The sequence below is a fragment of the Anoplopoma fimbria genome, chromosome 1 (assembly GCF_027596085.1).
Source record: "Anoplopoma fimbria isolate UVic2021 breed Golden Eagle Sablefish chromosome 1, Afim_UVic_2022, whole genome shotgun sequence".
Taxonomy (NCBI): domain Eukaryota; kingdom Metazoa; phylum Chordata; class Actinopteri; order Perciformes; family Anoplopomatidae; genus Anoplopoma; species Anoplopoma fimbria.
Window position 1 is genome coordinate 25,656,610 of NC_072449.1, and position 23,172 is coordinate 25,679,781.

General features: G+C 39.5%; 1 protein-coding gene across 1 annotated transcript in view; it reads left to right on the forward strand.

Annotated features, from left to right (window-relative positions):
• Positions 1 to 23,172, forward strand: part of gbe1b (glucan (1,4-alpha-), branching enzyme 1b) — a 75,700-nt gene that overhangs the window by 49,265 nt on the left and 3,263 nt on the right. Inside the window, exons 13-15 of the mRNA XM_054598341.1 lie at positions 4,651 to 4,835; positions 8,659 to 8,789; positions 16,050 to 16,167. Coding sequence (XP_054454316.1) covers positions 4,651 to 4,835; positions 8,659 to 8,789; positions 16,050 to 16,167 — 434 coding nt within the window. The remainder of the gene's footprint in view (positions 1 to 4,650; positions 4,836 to 8,658; positions 8,790 to 16,049; positions 16,168 to 23,172) is intronic.

Genomic DNA, 23,172 nt, shown 5'->3' on the forward strand with positions numbered 1-23,172 from the left:
TTTCTGTGGAATGTGAAGCATGACAACCTTTTGCTGTCTGACCTTTGCATTACATACATTGATCCATCTCTCACTTATTCTTCCCCATGACATGTTTAATACTACAGTGGTTGCTCTCACGCACACCAACTATATGTACCCTATGCAACACAGAGAACATGTCGAAAGTCATTCTGGGAAATGAAGGAACTCAAAAGTACTGTAGATGTTTTTGAGCCAGACAGAGGGAGGACAGAAATAGTAAGTTATGCATCGAACATCACATATTGATGCCGAACAGAGAAAGAGTATCTGAATGTGGTTTTTTTTTCTACTTGAGAATGAGTTCATCAAGGGGGCTTCTTCCTTTAGGTGCTACTTAAAGGGGCGAGCCTCTAGGACAGTGTTTTCTTTTATGCCATGGCATCCTCTTGACAGTTCTTGATATCACCTGAATGCTACCTGAATCCACAGAATGTTATGCTTGCTGTGACTGCCTTTGTAAAAAGAGAAAGAAAGGAAACATGTTTCTTTTCTTGAAGGAAGTTGGTCAAATTGTAGCATGTCCTTGACATCTTTCTTTCTGCACAATCCTCCGATTCATAAGTGGGTTGAGAATGTTGACACTATCTAGTTTTCTTCAGTAACAATTTATGTTATGGTGATCTATTTCTGTTATTACAAGTGGAGATAATCAAGCTATATAGGCTTAGTTCATTTTCCCCATTCTTTGTACGGTGCATGTGTGTGTGTTCGGCCAATCAGAATGAGCTTAATCAACCCTTTGGGGTTGCCCTTACGTACTTTAGTGTAGCATTGTTGCAACTCCAAGTAATGCCCTCTAACTGTGCTCACCCCATAAGCCTACAGAGCTAGTCAACCACCAACAATCTACCACTCCACTCCTGTTTATGGGGTAAAATGGAGGAAAGGGGACAACCAGACTCTATCGTGTGCATTAAATTCTGATTGACTGTAGCCTAAAATGCAATATATCAGGCAGGAAGGGATATGTCTGCACAGGCCAAAATGTAGAGGTCGTATAAAACAAGCAGTCTATCAAGACTGTAAAACTGTCACATAGTAAGTCTCCTAATTCCTGGTACCCAGTGCAAAGCACAGATGTGGAAAAAAACCAAATTGCCTATTAAGAAAGTTAGAAATAAGAAATACAGTTCTTTTAACTGTGTTTCTATTAATCTCCAGTGAAGGAGACTGGATTTCTTAGTTTGAGAAGTCAGGCTACTGCAGAGAGACTTTGATGCATGATAAGCATGCTGATAGAGCCATAAAGCTCAATATGGTGGACTGTGCATCTGCATCTTGTATGTTCAGTCTGCACAACAGTTCTTATCAGTTCTTCACACACCCGTTTGTCCCTGTCAGGATCCAGGTTGGCCGATTGGGCCTGGTGCACCATGGCCTGCAACAATTTTCTCCAGTGCATGAGGTTGTCCATCACAGTGCTGCCTGTCAGCTGAGTCATTTCCACATAATTCATTCTGGCTAATATCTAACAGTACATTGTATTGCTCACTATAAGGCATTCAGGTCAATACACATTAGTAACTAAACAATTCAACATTTGTTTTGTTCAAAATGTGTTGAGCTGTAAAGTGGTGTCATTGTTGAGAAGAGAGGGAGAATGATGACCGCTGAGGAAGGCTCTTGAATTGGGCTATTTCTTCCTTGAGGCTCTGAGTACGCTGGGGAGATGATACTTTGGACGTTCCCTCTAGTGGCAGCAGAGCACTATCGAGAACCTCATCGTCTTTTTGCTCGAGGGCAGTCATGCCTACCAGACATATCAACTGCCGACTTGTGGCCAGGGCTTTGACACGGCCCTCAGCGGCTGTAACATCCATGGTGAAATTTGCTTGTTTGTGTTGCTAAGGCAGATACAAAAACTGCTCAGTCAGAACTGGAAGCCTGAAACCTTAAGAGATGTCTGCCATGATGCCTTAACACACACTTGTTTTCTTTAGACAATCGAAGATGAAAAATGTGCTAGGTCCTAGACACAGACTTAGACACAAAGTCTCACCTACATCCCAGAATGGTAAGGACAAGAAGGCATTGTCTTCAGTCCTGCCAGGAAGTGGGGATTTGTCTTCAGTCTGTAAAATTGCAGAGCGATTATTTCGAGGAATGTAGAATGAAACCCGTCTGAAAAAAAAATGTACATTACATCAGCTGATGATCTTATTCAACCAAATAAACAAGATGATCACACCAAATGGATGCGAAAGTCATCCAAAGCACAATTTATACACAGTACACTATGCTGTATTTTCAGGAAAATAAGTTCTCACTTCAAGCCACAGCAATGTGCTGTTTCTTCAATGTGGTTTTCCTTGCTCAAAGGAATTTTTGTTATAACTTCCACTTCAAAAATGAATGGCCACAAATGTTATAATTCTGGTGATCCTTTGACCTTCTCTCTTGCGCTATGGTAAGGCCAACCTTTAAATGGTCAAGAAACTCAAAAACAAATTTTGTTTTTGCTGACCTTATGACCTATGCTGATGCACCATCATTACAGAACTTTTCATCCCACAGCCACACAGTTTGCTGTTCTTAAGAATTTTCTCAGGATTTCATTCAAACTTATTTGCAACCTCATATCTCGTTAAATTTAGATATGGTGTTATTGATTTATTAAGAAAAGTAGCATTCATGTTTAAAGGCACTGTGTTGATGTGGGGCCACCGTGATGATCGTGAGCTCAGTGTGATTAAAGAAAGAAAGAAAAAAGAACAAATGTTAAACTTTGTCAGTTGAAATTCGAGTTGATTATACAACAAATTAGCTCCAGTGACACAGTCTACAGTTTCACTTTGATTTGCTTAATGAATGCTGTATTGGCTATTAAAAGTAAAGATTTCACAGTTAAGCATATTTATAGTTACCAACTGTGACAGCCACGCAGGGCTTTTTTAGTAATGGCAATAAAGTTAAAATCGTGCAAGATGCGGTCAGGAAACTTTACAGATGTGTAGTTCACCTCAAAGTCAAGGTCAAGTTTGAAGACCTGCAAGGACACCGGAAGTAAGGGGGCAGGAACTGGGAAGGGGCCATTTGCCCTCCCACTTTATGCCCTTGGCTCAATTTGGAGTTGCAGCTGTTATGATCGCATCACAAGATGGTTGCCAGGGTTTTTTATATGTATGTTGTGTGTGTTTGTGTCTTTGTTTGCTTGATGAGGTTATTTGCATGTGAAATATCAATACAGGAATTTCAGATGCACCAAGAATCTGAGTTTACACATTCTTCTTGTTGGAGTGCAGGAAATAAAATCTTCCTTTGACTGCCAGTGTTATAAGTCTGAGATGTAATTTTCTCCTTTACATTTCAAGTTCAGATGTGTAGGAGGCTTGTTATTCATGCAGATGTCACAAGAAAAGGCTCTCTCTCTCTCTCTTTCTCTCTTTTTCTCTCTCTCTCTCTTTTTGTCCTTTCTCTCCTTCCCTCACTGTGTTTGTCTTTGCTGCCCTAATTCTTAGGCAAGTGCTGCAGTGGGCTTGTTCTGTTGGCAGTCCATGCCTTATTGTTTGCTACTTCTTTAACACCTACATAATGTATTTCATTAGAATCTGCTGTCAGCCCCTGTCTGTTCCACTTCATCCCATCACTCTGATTTTTATTTTTTCTTGAGGAGGTGGGGGCTCTTGGCACCACAAACAACTAGCCTGTATTCTTCTTCTACTTCTTCTTCTTCTTCTTCTTCTTCTTCTTCTTCTTGTCATGCATCTTACTCTGTCTCTTGTCTGTGCATTTCTTCCTTTGCCAGGAATTCAATTATCCTGGCTGTTGTTTTATGATGTTGTGCTGACATCTGATGACGGATTCATTATCTCATCTCCGGGCTTGACAGCATTGTAGCAACAAGAGCGCTGTTTCCTACACTTCGTCAGTATGTTCAGCTTTGCATCTGGACTGTGAGACTCTTCATGGATGCTGTTAGTCTGAAGTTTTTTATTCTAGACCTTGCTGGCTTTCCCTCTCAATTAAAAAGATGTTAAGGAAAATGAACAATCTTCCTGAGTAGTTAGATGAAAAGTGCAGTAGTTCTGGTTGTTGTGATGCTGCAGAATAATTCAGAAATTAAGTTAATGCTTTAATAAATGTGAATTAATCAACTGTGTGATGCAGCGAGATCTCCAGGAGAATTTCCTCTCTTTTTTTAAGCTTATTTGTGTCAGATAAATGAGAAGTTCTGCGTTATGGAGAAATAATACATAAATATATCCTGGTGAATTATTTTTGCATAAATTTGTTGAAGAAGTGAGACTCATGAAAGCTTTGGGATTTATTTGCAATGTTTTCACTTGTGTTGGCGTGTTTTTATTTTTATTTCAAGTTTTATTCATGAAAGGGCACGGCCCCGGGTGACAGGAAGGTTGGCACAGTGTAGATGGTGAAAACGTTGCAGGAGCATTGTGGTTCTGTTTTAATATGGAAAGTACTAACCTCTGCTGGGGTTATACGAAGGTCGCAGACTGTCGCTGACTCTGGTCGCTTTGATCTGTCTTCTTTTGTCTTGTTAAAAAATTGCACAAAACCTGAAAAAGAACCTCACATAGCGGCACGTTACAGTATGCTAATTCACAGAGACTCTGTGCCTTTTTCCTTCATTATGTTCGTTCTTTAATAATGCACTCTGTGTTGCAGGGAATGAGTTTGGCCATCCTGAGTGGCTGGATTTCCCTAGAGAGGGGAACAATCAGAGTTACCACTATGCCCGGCGGCAGTTTAACCTATTGGAGATGGATCAGCTGCGCTACTTTCAGCTCTACGCCTTTGACCGGGACATGAACCGTGCAGAAGACAAGTACGGCTGGCTGGCTGCCCCACCTGTAAGGACATCACACGCTCACTGTACAGTAGGCATTGTGCAGACACTCTCAATGACAAAATCACATGACAATATAATGTCACAGCACCATTCTTTAGTAACATACAGAATATTTATTAACATCCAGTGTACAAGCATATTGGGCATTAATGATTTAGCTGTTTAATCAAAGATGTGTTTCAAGAATGAATGTATTTCCAAAGCCACCCCCTTTAAACACCTTTACAGTTTTCTTCTTTACACATTGGAGTAGTCAGGCAGGTGGTGATAAATGCACCATAAGGAGAGTTCATTTTGAAGATGTCCTGTTTCTCTGACTGCTGTCAAGGTGAACAGAAATAGATTTCACTCTCATCCTGCAGCCTCTCTCTTTGCCTACATTTGAAGCCCACGAGAGAGTAAAAATTATGTTTTTCTCTTCGGGGGCCGGTAGCAAAGTAATGGGATAATGCAAATGGAGAGTGTGGCTAAATTGACAGGGATTAGAAGGGAGTCTGTGTAATTGATTCAAAAATACCCTCCCTCACATTCCCAGGAATCAGTCGTCAGATTAGAGCTACTTCACCTTGCTGCGTTACACTCTGGCCTGGGTATTTCTCCTTGACAGACAGACAGACAAATGCAGCAGAGGAGAACATGTATCAGAGGGCATAATTAGAGACATGTCTGGTTCACAAGTATAATTTCTGTATATTGGTCTATCAATCAGAAGTCTGTTTAAACTTGGTGGAACCTCTTACACCCTTTACAACCGGATGAAACGGAGCGTTGGAGGTGAGGCAAAGGAAAAGCAGAGCCTAGCTGATTTCTGAGCTCCTTTGTGGGGGGGAATGGGAGGGAATGCTGATCCCAAAGGATTCTACTGGCAGGGAGGATGCATACATTTGGCACCAGTGCTGACCTGCTACACATTGGTGCTGTTTTTCTTGGCTTTTCCTGTGCCTTCAATATGTGAAACCATGTAGTAGATGACAGCTCTACAATTATTATTCAAGACATCGTCTAATTTTGTTCTTTCTTTTGATTTATTACCTCAAATCATGTGTAAAAGTATTCTCTTAGATTATATAATAACAGCCTTAAGGTTGTCATTATGCGTAAAGCTCTGGGCAGCAGGGTAACAGGTGGACCATTCATAACCAGGACAATTCCTGAATATTGGGCTTTATTACAGATACATTGAACTTAATCTTTTAAAGTGTCCTTGAGCAAAACACCAAATTTCGGCAGAAGATGAATCTTATGAAAAGCCAGAGTGGATGTGCACGTAATTATATATCTTTTTTTTTTTTGCTTTTAACATGAAATAATGTTTTTGGTCACACGTGAGATAAAGTTCTGTTTTAATATTAAGCTGCAAAATGATTATTCTGTGATCATTAAAAAGTTTTTTACAGAATGTTATCAAGATTTTTAACAAAGATTTTTTTGCCTCTAAATTGAGAAAAAAAAATCGTAAAAGAAGAAAAAAATATTCAAAAGCTGTCACATCCACTGATTCTTTTTTTTTTTTTTTTCTTTTTACAATTTAAGAAATTTTGAACCAAATACTAGCATTGTATCTGCTGTTCAATGTACACAATTGGACTGGGGCCTTTAATTAAGTCCAAGTTAGTTCCAAGACCAGGTCTATGTGGAGTCAAGTCTGAATCAAGGCACATGGAGGCCTACTCCAAAACCTTTTAAAAGGGGTCAGCCCTGTATCTAATGATGAGCAGACACTACACAGACAGAGCATGACCCCTTAAATTGTCTGTGCGACTGGTGTTAAAAAGAGCGGAAGACTAAAAGTGACAAGAGGGAAGAGGTGGAGTCAAAGTAGACACATGAATCAAAATAGCCATTATGTAAAACCTAAACCAGACTGAAGCCATAGATAATAAATCAGTGTCTGTAGCTGACCCTGCGCTCCGGTCTCAGACAGTTCTCGGAAGCAGCGTAGACAAAAATGGCTTATTCAGGGATTGATGCAATATCACCAAAAGACTTTGTAGAACATCACTCACACATAATGGCAATAACTTCTCCGAGTTTCTGCTGTAATAACTAGATGAGACTGAATCCTCTGTACAGCTTTTCAATGACATTGCCAAGGTAATCATGCTTAGAGGGAATAGTCTATAGCTGGGTTCAATATATCTCTGTGGTGGGAGCTTCCAAGGGCGTTTTGTAGTTTAAATGAGAAGCAGAAGAGGATCTGCCAGCAACTCTTCCTGTTGTCCCAGGTGCAAGTGAACTGAGTGCAAAAAGGAAACATGCAGGGACTCTGTCTAAAAGTGTGATTTGTGCACTCCTCTTTGAAGAAGTGCAGCTGTGAGCTTCAAAAGGCCAAACTCTGGACATGAGCTGAAGCTCCAGTTAGCGCAGAGATAGCATCACTTGAGGTGATCCTCTGTGATGAAATGTAAATAAACCAGTACACACGAGCAAGCAGACGGTGGCATCCGGAGTAGTCTGTGTTCTACTTATTCCAGCATTACTTAACTGGGATTCAAATCATTACAGTTTTCCATAAGAAGATTTTAATTTACTGGTTATGCAACTTTAATCTATCTTATTTTGTCGTGGTAAAAGTAGGCTGTGTATCCCAACGTTCCGATTTTCGTTTGCATTTAAAAGATCATCTTCTAAATTAATGTCATTGGATATTACTCTATATTATTCGGTCACATAGCATTCCCTAGTACATAAAACATTATTCTTCACCTCATATTTAGCAGAGGGTGACGTCTTTATATGTATTTCCAATGTATCTTGTCTCCGCCGATACAAAACAAAGATTTGCCAAGGCTTAAACCAACGTTAAAATACAATTTACAAAAAAACAAACAATAACCTGCAGCTGGCTTTACTTATGTTCCAGTTGATAAAAGCAGCGATGAGGAGGGTCACAGTTTGTGGAAATTATGCATTTGAATGATAGTTTTATTGCTGACGTCACAAAGGGGTCTACTGCTCTCATTGTCTGGCTGAGTCTCTTTCAAAAGTGTTGATTCTGGTCAGATTGCTGCTGCTTGCAGAGACAGAAACAGAAACTTAACACACTCTTAGGCTTAATGTGGAAACTATGTAAGGGAGGTGTTTTTCTTGCCGCACACAAATTATAGGTTAGATAATAATTTGTATTTTTCCAACAACAGATTCTGAATATAATCACAATAATTTTATGATCACCGCCAAGTCTGTTGATTGCATTTATATTTATTTATTTATAAGTGAGAATAAGTCCACTGTACTTGTTCATCGGGTCGCAACGTGAACAATAAAGGTTATGTTTCTTTTCCTGCGTTAAAGCGGTTACAGGCAGCCAGAGAAGCTTGGCATTGCTCCAAATGTGTGGACTTCTCCCGTAGACTTAGTAAAAGACTTTCTCCTCACTCCTTAACCTCCATCCTCTCTGCCGGTCCAGTTGCAGGGGTGCTTATCTTCTTGTTCAGCCGTGAATATGCTGCCCTGAAAATTGGCTTGGCGACCAAGACACTAAAAATAGGGGCTTGGATGACATTGATAATCTCTGCTAATGACACATTAACAGTAGCTCGCTCCACAGGAGATTGGTGGCTTTATCATGTGCAGCTGTCTAATGCTGACAGCGTGTGCCTCGCACTATCCTGGGCCGATGCGTTCTGCTGATGAGTGCCACCTGAAATGTGATGTGGGAATGTTGCTCAGCCTATTTAGAAATGTGTAGTCCACTGATATAATGTGCCCCATTATAACTCTCTAAATCCAAGATGAGAAAGGTAATGACTATTCATGAGGAAATATTTTATTAGCTTTTTTTCCCTCTCTCACCCACTGTCTCTCTCCTTTTTCCCCTCCAGGCCTTTGTCAGCGCCAAGCATGAAGAGGACAAGGTCATTGTGTTTGACAGGGGACACGTGGTCTTTATCTTTAACTTCCACACAAGTAAGAGCTTCCAGGACTACAGGGTGGCTGCAGAAGCTCCAGGAAGGTATCCTTTAAGGTCTCATCTGTCACGTCAATGCATGTTCCTCTCAAATCTTTAGATATCGGCTTTCCTCTGTCGAGCCACAGTGCACACTCGCACTGCTTCTCAGAGTAATGATGTCATTGTTACCTACTTCTTTCAAACAACAACATGACTAATCTTTTGGGCTTCACAAAACCACTAAATGTAGATATTTCAGCAGAGGCAGTGCATGTTTGTTAAAAGGAGACATAAATGGAAAGATGAAAATGACATGATCCATGTGCACATTCACACTTTTTGGGAAGGCATATGTGGGTGCAGCACTTTGGGCCAGAGTGAGATAAGACTTTTGGTACATTCATGGTCCTCAGTGGATACATCTTATCAACTCTGGTTATCTTGTAACCTTTCATCTATCGCCACCAAGAAGTCCCAATTTCCGCTTGTCCGACACTTCATGACAGTATTGTCTAAAACGGTATCCACATTCTCATCAGATCAGCTGGACTTGCCAACAATACAGTGTCATTAGTATAGATTTAAAGCAATATTCTGTTTTTTTTTATATTTCTTATTCTTGTTCTAACAACAAACCCCATGAATAGACCAAAACAAATAGCTCATTAGTCCGTCTTTAAATACTTTCCTACTTTCACTGCCCATTTGTGTCGACTGAAAATATTAATCTTGAAAAACAGGCAATGAATATATAGTTGTTTGTTTTAAAGGATAAATTATTTTCTATAAAGGAATTTCCTCTTTAGTTTTTAACATATGTCGCATTGGTTGGGGACTATTTTCAGCTGCGGATCTGGAGCGCCAACCCTGTCACAGTAGCCATGTTCATGGAAAGTGGATCAGGGATCTAAACAGTGTCAGTCTTAAGTACATGTGATTTATAAAGACCTGTGATTTTAATGTCAGTATTCTCTGAGGCTAATACTTTTGTGATGTAATATTAGCAGTCGCTGTTGGGAGTAATATATATCAGTTGTTTATGGTGTTGTTGTTATGCTATTACAGAGAAATAAAAGCAGAGCCCAGTGATTCAGAAAGCGCTCTCTTTAGCAGTATTTGGCTGTCTGTCTTCCCAGCGAGCAGCACAGAGGAATTTAATGAGTTCCACAGTTGTGATTACAGCAGGCTTAATGATCAGGGATGTGAAGGGGGACTGTAAGCTGACAGATTTGTATTTATTATAACGGACATCACTCTCTTCTGGGGAAGCCACCGCCAACAGTTTGCCACACGGATACGAAGCCGTGTTGCTTTTTCAACTATGCCTTAAATAAGGTAATGGCGAGCCAAAACGCTGACAGAGTTTGTTAGTTTTCTCTGGATGCCTGCCGTTCAAATCACTGCACATGAGCAATTAAATCTTAAAATGATGATGATTCGATTGTTTGATGACAAGGCTGTTAAACAGCAGTTGTTCCTCTGATTTCTGCATTTGTTTTTTGTTTCTTTAAGATAGATACGGTGATGCATTAGAATAAAATAATACAACACTATCAAAATGTAATAAATTATATTATTAACAAGCAGTATGTCTTATTAAGCTTCAAATCTTTTAAAGGATTAAGGGAAAAGAATCTCATTGCATTTTGCCTGGTTATTACATTATCAGGCAATTATTATTTTATATACTGTTACACAGATATCTAAGTTATAATGTCATAGACAGCCTGTGTAGCATGATTTTAACACTGGATGAAAAACAATACAAGAATCTCTGTTGCAAGTGTTAATCAACAAGTTAAAAGATAAAGACAAAAAACATGAGCCAGAACAATAATCAAGTTTATTTGATTAGAAAACAACAAAAGTATCCCCTAATCCCTTAATGTCAAGCGTTAATTATTAGCTTGTTTGATGTGCAGTAATTGTCCTCTCTGCCTCGCGTGCTCGGCTCTGCCTTGATGGGGTGAATCTCGGGCACACCGCTAATAGCCGTACTGCACAGTGTCTGTAACACCGTTTTTGAGGGTTTATTTTCATTTAGATGGAACCACATCTTTTCCTCCTGGTGCTTCTTTTGATGTCTAAGGAGCGGCCTCAGACACCGGGTGGGTTGAGAGGAAATGCAAATAAATGTGAGGGCAAAGCTCTGGCTGTCATTATACAGCGAGGCAGTAAACACATAAAGGCAAATGTGCTGTGTGTGTGAGGAAGGTAAATGTGCCGCGCGTATGAGGAGATGCAGATCCTCCGATGGGAATGTGTGCAGAGGATCCAATTAGGAGAGAAGACAGATGAAAGTGCCACTCAGAGGCAGAGGAGGTAAACAAGACAAGCTCAAAGAGTCCAAAAGTGGTTTTTCATTACACTCAGCTGTCATATACTTAAACTTTCTTCTACCTGTGAGGGTCAGGGATGTCACAGAGGAGCCCCACACCATGCTGTATCTGGAAATGATGGCTGGATGCAGCTGACCAGTCTGTGAACCACTGAAAATGGATCCAATACAGGGGGTTATTTCAACCCAGTCTCACTCCCGACTCCTGACCAGCGCCCTTCTGCGTCTGATACCACCGCACGTGGCTTTCATCTAACGCCGGCGTAAACTCATCCAATTCATGATTAGACGGTCAGAGCAACTGCAAACTATAGAGAGGTGGGAGGGGAGGTGGAGGTGTCAAACAAATACCGGACCTTTGTCCAGGATACTGCTGTTTGTGTCTAATGCAAAACTAAAAGTAAACGTCGTCATTTTGTCACGTCAGTCGTGAGTCCCGTGACTGCCTGCTGGTCTTGATGGATCTCAAGCTGGTTTCTCTATTTGCTTGTTATATCTTTTTAATAGTTAATTTACTTCTACGAATGTTGCCTTGTTGCAGAAATGTTTGAAAATGTATCTAGTTCTGCATAATACTTCTGTATTAATTATACAGAAATAATAGTTGACAATATTATGATGAAAATAACTATTTATGCTTCGATGCAGTTCAGATGTGTTACAGCTAAATAGCTGCTGCTTTTAGTGTCTGCGGTACAATGTAAAACTGAGAGTCTGCTTCCTTAACTTTGAGATAAATAACAACTCAGCTGCAATATAGTCATCATCCCTGAGTACCGGGCCTTAGTTGGATTCACAGTGACTCTTTGGCCTCTTCATATTTTTAGACAAGCCTCTCTTTTGCTTCTCATTGTCCTCTTCTGAATGTGTTTTTATGTCTTTCCACAAGAAACGAGAGAGAAAGTGAAGCCCAAAATGTTGGCCATTAAAATGCAGTCAACGTGAGCTTTTCGACAGGCACTCAAACCATCAGTGTTTTTTTTTATTTTTATTATTTTCTCTCCACTCGTGGTGGACACATTCTTCAGGCACTGGGCTTTATCTGGCTGGTTAGAGTATTTGAAATCCCAGTTGGATCCCGTCATGAAAGCTGTACCTGTCAGGGCAGATTGGTCTTTGATTTACACTGTGCCAATAGGCAGTTGAGATTGTGTCAGGTCATCATTCTCTTTTTCTGTCTGAGCCGTTCCTTGAATGCCGTTTGGAATAATTCAACTACAGGTGCTGTGACACTAACAAACTAGAATAAAATACACCCAGTTGTGCACGGGTGACAATCATTTACTCTGATATTATCTAGAATGTTCCAGATAAGGTTTCTGAAAATGGAAAATATGCATCTTTTTTTTTTTTTTTTACCACAGCGTGCTGTAAGATACATCAAGATGGATTGCTTAAACAAAGTTGCATTACTTTTCTCTGCGGATAGATAGCATCCACAAACATCCTCATCAATCCGGAGGCTTAATCTGAAATCCAAATGTTGTCGTGTTCAAAGGCCGTAGACAAATAGAGGAGCTGCGTTTATTTCAGGCAGTACAGGGAAATTATAGTTTATCATAACTTGAATATTTTTTGTGTAGATTTGTATATGTATATTTTTCGAAAGTGTTCTTGCCACATCAACTAATATTATAGTTCAACAGTTCAGACAGACAAACACACAAAGGACTCCAGCTGGTTTTTAATCAGTTGTCAAAATGATTGGCACCCCCTCCAATCAATAAAATCCCTCACCTGAAACTAAATACAAAAAACACCCCTAATTTTACCAAAATGTTGGTAATCTACACGACAAGTGTGGTCGGTCAAAGTTCATCTAAGATATCGGTGTTTAAACTGTGATGGATGTTAACAACGGACTATTAATTCATCGTTTAACTTCTTTACACTTAGTTTTATCTTCCAAATAAATTGGACTAACCCAAAGGTTTATGTAAACATGTCTGATCAGTTATTGCTTGTGCTTCTTGCTTCGTTTGGCAATATTGTAATCATCCATTAGTTTGACCACAGACAGGTTTTATAGTAGAGTATGAAATACTTTACTTATTATGACACCTGAGCCATCTAGATGAATAATGTTTTTGGTTATTATTTTTCTGTAAAAATGCATTTAAGGATGCTCATCTCTTTTTATAAAATGCATGACAATGGTCGGTCTAGATCTCCAAAAACGTGTTTCATAACTAATCAACGCATAAGCAATAACATAACAAAGTTATGCTGAAGGCTGTTAAACAGCACTTTTAGGTGTCATCCTCTTTATGCAAAGTGACAGACATTTTCCACATTTTAAAATAGAAAATAGTCTTCAAGGGTTCTCACTTTACATCAGTTTATATAAGTTTCGGCCAAAGGCCGGGATAAGTCAAGTCTGAGGGGGCAAGACGTGACGTTTAGAGTGCTTGCCAGGTCATGCCACGTTCTTCAGATGTGCATAGACATTCCGCTCAGCTCTTGTTCACCCACACCAGGTTGCTATTACTTTCATAAAGCCAGAGAAAAACGACAAGCTGATGGAGAAACTAAGTGGTGGCTCGGTCTGCAATCATGGTCATGGCCAGATTGTTTTCAGGTCATCGATGGCTCTAATCATCAAGCTTTGCACTGCCATCTTTTCTTTCTGCTCATTGGGCAAAATTGATTGTGTTCTTAAATCATTCCCCTTTATTCACAAAGGCTTTATTGATTACAATACTTTACAGCTGCACTGCAAGCTGTTGTTGCCGCCATCTGTAGCCACTAACAAAGACGTAATCGCTCAAAGCTTCCAACTACCAATTTGTGCTGGTTCTCGCTTCTTTGCAGAGAAGTTTGCCAAGGAACTCTGAATTACTGTAACTATGCCTAATTTCCAGAGCGATCTGTGTCACTGACATGCACTCTCACAGTGCACATGCAATCCACATGACTGGAAATGTACAACAAGCTGTGTGAAGGAGCTCTTCGTTGTTACTTGCCCTCCAAATCAGTTATTGGAAAATATTTACAGTGCACAAATGTATCCAATGCACTGTTAGAATTGGTTAATGTCAATGTTTTTATTGTTTGTATTAGGAGGATTAACCTTTCAAATCACATACATGCTCAGTTTCCCAGTAGCCTTATAACCCCTGGGAGAATATTTCCATACGCGTCTGATATATATCGTACAGCCGTCGGAGCAGAATGAGTTTGTTCTGTCAATAAAACACCGGAGCCGTAGAGATGTGGAGGAGGGGGGTCTTCTCCTCGGGAGAAACAATGCACAGAGCAGCACTTCTTTTTGAATCATCACTATCAAAGCAGGCAGCAAAAGCGGAATTTTCCTTGCTCTGGGGCAGAATAAGGCAGTGTTTGAGGATCGCACTCGAGCTCCACAACATCGCCTATGGGGAGATTAGGTGATTATTCAGCCAGCCAATTAGGGAACTGTTTACATGTCTGCTCATCTCTCCTGGTGTTTGTTACAGTACCATTCCTTAGAGCTCCTGTCCCTTAGAGACAGGAGTAAATAATGCACTGGGCAGATGTTCATGGGTATTACATTATACATGGGCATAAGGGTGTACATGTGGGCTACTAAGAACTAGAGGAAAACTGCCTGGAGAGTAGTTTCAGTTAAGAATATATGTTTATGTACATACTTGTCAAAGTGCACTTGCATTTTAAATCGGGCTCTTAAAATGTCTTCCATATTGACTCTGACATTAATAACGACCTTGTAACTGACTCCGACATCCATCTTCTCCTTTTTTTGCCAAGGAACTGTGCTGATGTCAAGCAGTTTAAGAAAGGAGGAGGGTTTTTATTTGTTTCTTCAGAGAGACTTTTGGAGCTCTTTCCTAACAATTTAGATATCACACAAGTTGTCAATATTTTCTCCATTTCCTGCACTTTTGTGCAAAGGTGAATGTATGCTGAAGCCCTCACTGTAGCATATAGCAGGATTTACACTTTATGTTTCATGCAATGTCTTTCCATCTTGGTTTCTCCTCAAGAAAACACATATTTTATGAGACTGCTTTAACATTATTATGGAACCTGCCATCAGTCAGCTCTTCGGTGTCTGAGCATCCTTCTTTAGAACCATTGCGGATGGCAAGGAGAATTCGCTTGCCCTTATGCCCTTCACCCCACCCACTCCAACACACATACACACATTTTATGATACATAATCAAAGGCTGCTTACAGCCTTATTATTATATTGTTACTCAGTGCAGCGAATAACCACCACCCTCTCTGAAATGTTTAATTGTTTACAGCTTTGACTCACAGTGAATTCTTCAAGCTTTTTCTACAGTGTGTAAAGACATATACAGTATATTCCACATACAACTTATGGTATTTATATAGGAAAATAGGAGAGATTGTTGATGCAGTTTGTAGGTTCAGTATCAGACCTAAATGCAGAGATACCTTCTAAAACCACCTCCAAAAATATCAACCCCAACACTTTGTCTTTTACATGTTATTTTGTACTTGATTTAGGTCCACTTGTAGTGATTTGCTCTCAGTTTGACATGAATGAGTTATTTTTCTTAATCGGTGTCAAAAAAGCTTAATTATACCACCGTGATTCAAAAAAATTAAACATGAGAAAGTTCTAGATGAGTGGATAGTTTTTCGAGACTGTGTATTTGTTGTCAGTCATATGGATCACCTTTTTGATTAAATCATTATTTATGCAGTGAAGTGGATAAATTAGACAGGCAGGCAGGATGACTGAGCCATGGCTGAATCACTTTTGTATTTATGTTCATTTCAGGCAGCGTTCTCTTTGTCTGTTAGGGCTCCGCTCTGTCACTTTGTAGGGCTGCGAAGGGGAGATGAATGCTGATGGATGCGAGGATTTCAATGAATATAAACCAGCTGAGCACTGCTAAACCAAGTCTGAACACCAAAAGCACTGGTGATAAAACCTGCTCCTGTGCTTCTTACGTCTTAGATCTTATAATCTAGTTTCCCACTGCTATTGCGCCTTAACGTCAATCTTTGTCAGATACAAAATCAAGCTGGATTCAGATGAGGATCAGTATGGAGGTCACGGACGGCTGGACCACAACACGGAGTTCTTCACAGAGCCGCAGCCCTTCAACGGTCGCCCCAACTCCATGAAGGTAATTCTTTTTTGACTCAACAAAGGTCATCTTTTGTTGAACGTCAGCGAGTCCTAACTATGGAGGGTACTCCAATCATAAGTCCTGGGCCACTTTTACGCTGTATCACCATCCCACTCTGCATGCTAATTCTAAACATGGTTGGAGGATGTTGTGCATTCACATTGACAAAGTGACAAAATTAAGTGTGCTCAAAAATGTCAGTATGCATACTAAATGATTTTGGAGTGTGCTGTTGATGGACACCATTGTCCCGCAATGCAGTGCACATACGTAATGGAGGAGCAGCTCGCGGCTAAAAACATCAAAAGCAGCCGTGGGTGGTGATGAGACAGCTCCAGAAGTATCAAGGAAAATACAAAGTGTGGGGATTAAAACTTTAGACAAACTTTTTTCTTTCTTTTTTTTTAGCTTTGTTGTGTCCAAATGTATTTTGCCTGTAGCATTACCAAGACACATGTCATTACAAAATGTGCAAAAGCTGCATTAATTTCTTTGTGTACTAACTGCCTGAATACATATATTGTTTTTGCATACTGTTAAGATTTCTGGGAAAGCTTTGATCTTGCATACTTTTTTAAATTTCAGACATTTTGACTTGTCAGGTGTCACTAAAAAAAAAAAGATTGATGATTTCCTTTTGTCAGAACATATTTAGACTTAACGTAGCAGTGAAGGCACATGATGTGACCAATAGCCTTAGCGATGACTCCGTTTCATTAGAGTGCCAGATACACACCTCATTATAAAGGTGTGTATCTGGAGGAGTAATATTAATATCAACTAGTCAATTCACATTCAGATGAATCATTGAAATCACCACTGGTCAACACCAGAATATCATTTTTGAGGACTCCCACAATGTAAACATTAATAAACATGAGATGGTTACTCTGTGCTGACCTTCATATCCTGATATATGAAATGATAAATTGTATCTTGCAGACATGGCTTTAATTTCTGAGGCGTCATATAAACAACGCTCTGTTGAAACAGAGGCTTTACATTGTAGCCATAATGAGACTGTGAATGTATTCTTCCTATCAGTAAAGAAATCTCTAGTTAGTTCACATTATTATATTTTCTCTGCAGCACTAGTAACAACTGTTGGCACATGTTGCCATTTCCATTAATCAGCTGGATATTGATTGTTTTACAGCGGTTTAGTGTTTTCCTTTATGCAGGGAAAGAGGTGTACACTCAACCTGCTTGTAGCAATTACAAAGTATGATGAAATAGCTGTCAGCGTATTAATGTTTTGTTCTTTTATGTTTTGTGTTTGATTTCACGAATCAATTTAATTAGCTTGAAATGGAGTTTGTAGTGAGACGATCCTTTCGAGCCAATCTAATGAGGTTTAAGTGTTGTCATGAAAGAGGGCTGCCTGTTCTGGCAAAAAGCCACCATCTCCCTGGTCTGGGCCTCTCAGCTTAACCGCTTCTCTATAATTTAGTATCTTCCTCATTAATATGATTAGCTTTTAATGCAGAATCCAGAAAATGATCAAATATGCCTGCATCAGGCTCGATATGTCTATCAGGGGATGGTACCCATTGTTTGTGAATATCATATTGGGCTTGTATGCATTTTACTCATGCTGGCAGTATCCTGGAGTCATTGAGCGTTGTGTGAATCTGATATCTACTGCTCTTTCAGATTCCCCTGCAAACAATGTGCATTATTCATGGTGTTAGAACTTACCTCTCTATGTGCAGGCCTCTTAAACTCACACGGCATCACGGAGGGGAGAATAATATCTGGGAGAATGAACCACTGGGCTTCCATCATGGAGCCTGCTTTAGGCTAATAGCATGAAATAGGTCGGTCCTTGAAATATAGAAAGGAGCACTGCTATGCATTTTAAGCAGAGTGCTTCAGGATCTTCCTCATGTTTGCCTCCTTTTTCTTTTTTTTATTGATGTAATTTTTGCTCGATCAAAACGCTGAAAGGCAATAGAATGTTTATGAATAAGGTCAGGGATGGATTAGTGAGGATCAGCACTGATACCCCAACACTCCAACTGTAACTCGGCTGATTGCGCGTGTTATATCTTATGTTAATGAATGCAATTAATGCGTGAGTACAGTGATGTCTGTGAAGTGGTCTGCACAGTCATCATCTCGCTCTGTGCTTTTCCGTTTGTTTAGTCATATAATAAATATCTGGAGGCAGTGCACTTCAGCTGTTTCAGTGGCTACCAGAGTTGACATATCACCTGATAAGGTGTTTGTTTATCTGAACTCAACTTGAACCTCCTCAGATCAATACCGAGAGTGTTGCAGTTAATGGACGGAGGATATTGCTCCACATGTATATTAAGAGTTGGACGGAGCACTTTAATGCATCAAAAATGTGTTTGGAAAAACTCTCACTGCCATTTAGAGCATAATTTCAGCACTATTTAACCTTTAAAAGCCTCTTCCTCCCTCACACAGACAGTTATCCTCCGTCGTATTAGCTTAGGTTTCGTCAGATGAGGACTCAAATTCCAAATTCTCTTAAATCTCTTATTAATTCAAACACCACTGCTTCAGCCACGTCCCTCTTGGCCAAAATGTGAAGTTTAGTTAACAAGTCATCTGCTAATGTTGGCACCATCATGGATTAATGGGGAATGAAAGGGGAGTGAGAGGACCGGGGCCGTCAGGGAGTCGGCAGGGTGGGGACCCTTCTGCACACACTGTATCTCCCTTACGGGCTCCCTCGGAGAGATTGCACCGGGAGACTGTAGTCTTGCATAAGGATGCTACTTCTTCTCCTCCTCCTCCCCCTCACACCTACCTGGTTATGACGAGAATAATCAGATAAGAGCCTCTGCGGGGGCTGCGGAAAGGTGCCCACATCGTCCATGTTTTATTTAACAACTGTTGCTTTCAAAGTCTGCGCAAACTTCTCGTCTCCTGTCTTTTTAATGGGTCTGACAATTCTCCAGCTTTCTCGTTACTGAGCGATAATAAACTCTCATATCTCCTTAGTCCTCAGACTGAGGATGCACATAATTGGATGAAGCCAGCAGAGTCGAGAGCATCCCGGTGGCTCGGCGGCTGCGGCGAACATCATGTAACAGTAACGCCCTGTGTTTACAAATGCGGTCCTGGACTGTTGGTGTGTGACATCTCTTCAGCTCTTTCAGTCATCTCTTTCTCTCCATTATAAAATAAATCAATAAAGAGAAAGAAATCCTGCACTTCCTCAAAACAAACAAACAAACAAACAAAATGGAAGCTGTAAGAAGGGACAGAGATGGTTTACAGGTTCTACGGTGAAAACAGAGGAATGCTGCATATTGAAGTGTTGAAAGGCTATGTCAGTTTTTAGTTTTAAAAATAATATTTCACTGGAAATAAAATGTAATGTTTACATGACAGTATATGCTGTGTCTGATACATGGCTTGCTAAAATTAAAAATGTTTTATTCCCAGTTAAAAAGTATGAAAAAGGTTCACAAGTTGTAATAACGGCTTTATTGTGAGTGAATAAATCAATTAAGCTATTAGTTAGGACTTATACATTATTTGATAAAAGGTACTTGATAAGGAAGTGTTACCAAAAGATGTGATGATTAATAAGTGACAAATTATTCACATTTGACATTTATTTGCTCTTTGCTATTAATTGAGTGAGTGCTGTAAGTTGTTTAAAGTACCATCTATACCTAAAATGAATAAGAACTGAATCTGAGCGCACCAACAGAACTAAAATTAAACTCAACTCTTCAACACTCAACAGCTTTCATTTGGCTGCTTGTGGAAAACTGATATCCAGAAACTGTGATATCTTGCGTCCCCAACATCAATGTGATGTGAAAAAAGTAGGCGCCTGTCCATCAGATCTGTGGGTAATACTCTGGCATGAACAGCATGCTCACATGTTTCATTATAATAAACTTTGTTTGTCCTTGCACACCTGATATATAAGCTAATTTGCATTTAAAGTAAATATTTGTATATGTTTATATTCATGAATTAGATCCAACAGGCACTATGCAGATTCTGTCAATCTGCAGAGTGCCTGTTGGATCTTATTCTGAGTGACTGAGAAAGGTCCTATATTATTTAGGGGCTAATAATTGACAATAATGATATATGAAATGGCAATGAGAGAACAATTTGACAATGTGAAATAGGTCTCTTATGGAGATGGACCTACAGAGAACTATCACCCAAATCCTCGGCTTTACGGAGCTTTAGAAAGAGTTTAGGCTCATTAATGGGTCTGTGTCCTTCCAGTCACTGTTTTTACTCACTCTCACTGCTCTTTCACGCCATTGTTTTTTGTTTTTTTAAGTATAAGGTGTGTAAGTAGTTTTATTTCATATATATGGTTGTATGAATAGAGTGAATGTTTAAACAGCTTGCCATGAAGCTGAATAAAAAAGATGAAAAATATGCTCTTCTCTCTATGCAAATAAAAAAAATGTAGCTAAGCCTTCATCTGGGTGAACTGACAGCTTGATATACTCAGCAGGGCATTTCATGAGAATCTCACACATCAAGGACTACTGCTACTGCTATTACAGTTTATTCATTTAGCAAGACAAAAACTTAGTGTAGTCAGGGACAACAACTCTCCATGTGAGAAAATGGGTTTTTAGGTTTAACCTCTTCTGGTAATTGTCACATTTACAGTTTTGTTTGAGTGTTATAATGTCAAAAACATAACGCTAAGAAACACTGATGAATAATTAGGCGCTTTAGAACCTTTTGATAAACTTTGCATGCATCAAAGGGCTTGTCTCCTTTAGTTTCACAAAAAGGAAAGAAAAGGAAGGCGAGGGAAACGTAGCAGGCTTGTAGCAAATCATCAAAAGACGTACATTTCCATCAGAAACATCTAAGGCCTGGTGTTAAAGTGTGAACTTACAGAGTAAAACTGTGACAGGATGTTGAGGACCTGTACATACAAATATGCAGTACTACTAAATCCTCTTACACATACTGTTATACTGTATGAAACACGCACACATGCACTGTACACAGGTACTTTAATTTACAGTATGTAAAAAAGATCATGTCATCCTGACATTAGTTTTGATGTTTATCTATTTTGTGTCATTTTGTGTACTAAAAACACAATTTAAAAGTTTTTCCTGGAAACTGAAGACTTTTGCATGGTCAAACAAATAAGGAAAACTCTGCAAAGAAGCAAAATGGCGCCACCGCCCCGCCCTGGGTTCTTAATGGTAGCTTAATGTTGGGTGATTATTCCTATTAGTTGTGGTAGCGTAATATTAGATTAAATATTGATCAGTGAATGTGGTGATCCTTAATAAGTGAGTAATGGATCCAAACAGAGACATGTCTGGAGACTTTTAAGATCACAGATAGTAAGTCTGTGCTCTCTCCAGCAGCCCGGGTCAGGATACAGAGACCTGCTGGATGATATATTTCTGTGAAGCACCTCATGAATCCTTTATCAGCGTGTTTGAACATTGATCATATCGAGTATTAGCCCGAAGGCTGGACTCTGCTCTTGAAGTGAGAAGAAAATCCAAATTCTCACGAGTGTGATCCGAGATGACACGAGAACATCCGTAAGAAAAAAAAAAACAAGTTGGAAAAAAATGGACAAACAGCCTAGTCTAACTTTCTACTAATTCAGTACATGTATTTCAAAAACGGCTGTACTTCCTCTTTATCTTATTTTATTTTTTTACAACACTATTAACAGTTGGAACAAATTGTCAGATTTGCGAAGGTTCTGTTGTACAGTAATTGCTGATGTATCTGGCTGCTGTTAGTAACTGCTGTTGTTAGATCTGAAATGTGGTTTACGTGAGTCTGCGGGTGAAGTGATAAACACCTACTCCAAATGACTCATCAGAAAGCAGCAGAGGCTTTATGGAAATATTCAGACAAATGCAGTCAGATGCTTGAAGACCAGGGTTGCTTGTTGTGCATCACCTTCTAAAAACGTTGGCAGCAGAATGTGTGCTACACTGATGAGGATTGTGTCACATTAATATTGGGCGACTGGATGTGTGAGCTGAATAACATCATAACACTGTAGGTTAACCACTAATGTGAAGTCATTAGCGCTGAGAGCAACCGTGGGTCTCTAATATGAAAACACATCATAAATAACTGGTATTTGTAACTGAAAGTTGTCTTCACTTATGGATGAATTATGAGGCAGTGGGCCGTTGGTCATGTAAAGGGTCCCCCACCCCACCTCCATATAGGAGCAGAGAGACATCTACACAACTGTGTCATTCTGGAGTCATTCTCTTATCGTTTTGTGTCTCACAATGGTCATTGTGGGTCTCTTTGTGGTCGTTTTGCTTTCTTTATGGTCATTCTACATCACTTTGTGGTTGCTTTGTGTCTCTTGGTGGTAGTTTTGTGTGTGTTTTGTGGTCGTTTTTTGTCTCTTTGTGGTAGTTTTGTGTGTCGTTTTGGTGGTTTTATGTGTCTTTGTGTCCATTTTGTGTCTCTTTGTGGTTGTTTTACATCTCTTTGCTGTTGTTTTTCCCTTTGTGGTCATTTTACATCTCTTTGTGTTAGTTTTGTGTCACTTTGTGGTTGTTCTGTGTGAATTAGTAGTAATTTGTGTTTCTTTATGGTCCATTTGCTTCTCTTTGTAGTTATTTTTTGTGTTTTTTATATTTCTGAGTCTCTTTGTGGTCATTTTGTGTTTCTTTGTGGTCGTTTTGCTTCTCTTTGTGGTAAATTTTTGTTTCTTTGTGGTAGTTTTGTGTTTCTGTTGGGTCTATGCTGTACAGAAAAAGTTACAAAGGCTTGCTTAAAATCGCAATACTAGAAAATGATGATTTGACATCAAGAAAAAATGTAACAAACTTGATGTTCACTGTGATGGATGCACAGCTCAAACAAGTTTCAGGGTGCTGCAAACAGATTTTAATATTGTATGGAAATAAATGCAAACAAATTGAATTCTGGAGCAGAGAGAAAAATACAACAAAATGTCTAAGACACAGCAGAATAGTTTGCAAAATGGTTCGCTGAAGTATGAAGCCATATGATTGTAGCAAATGGGTAAAAAAA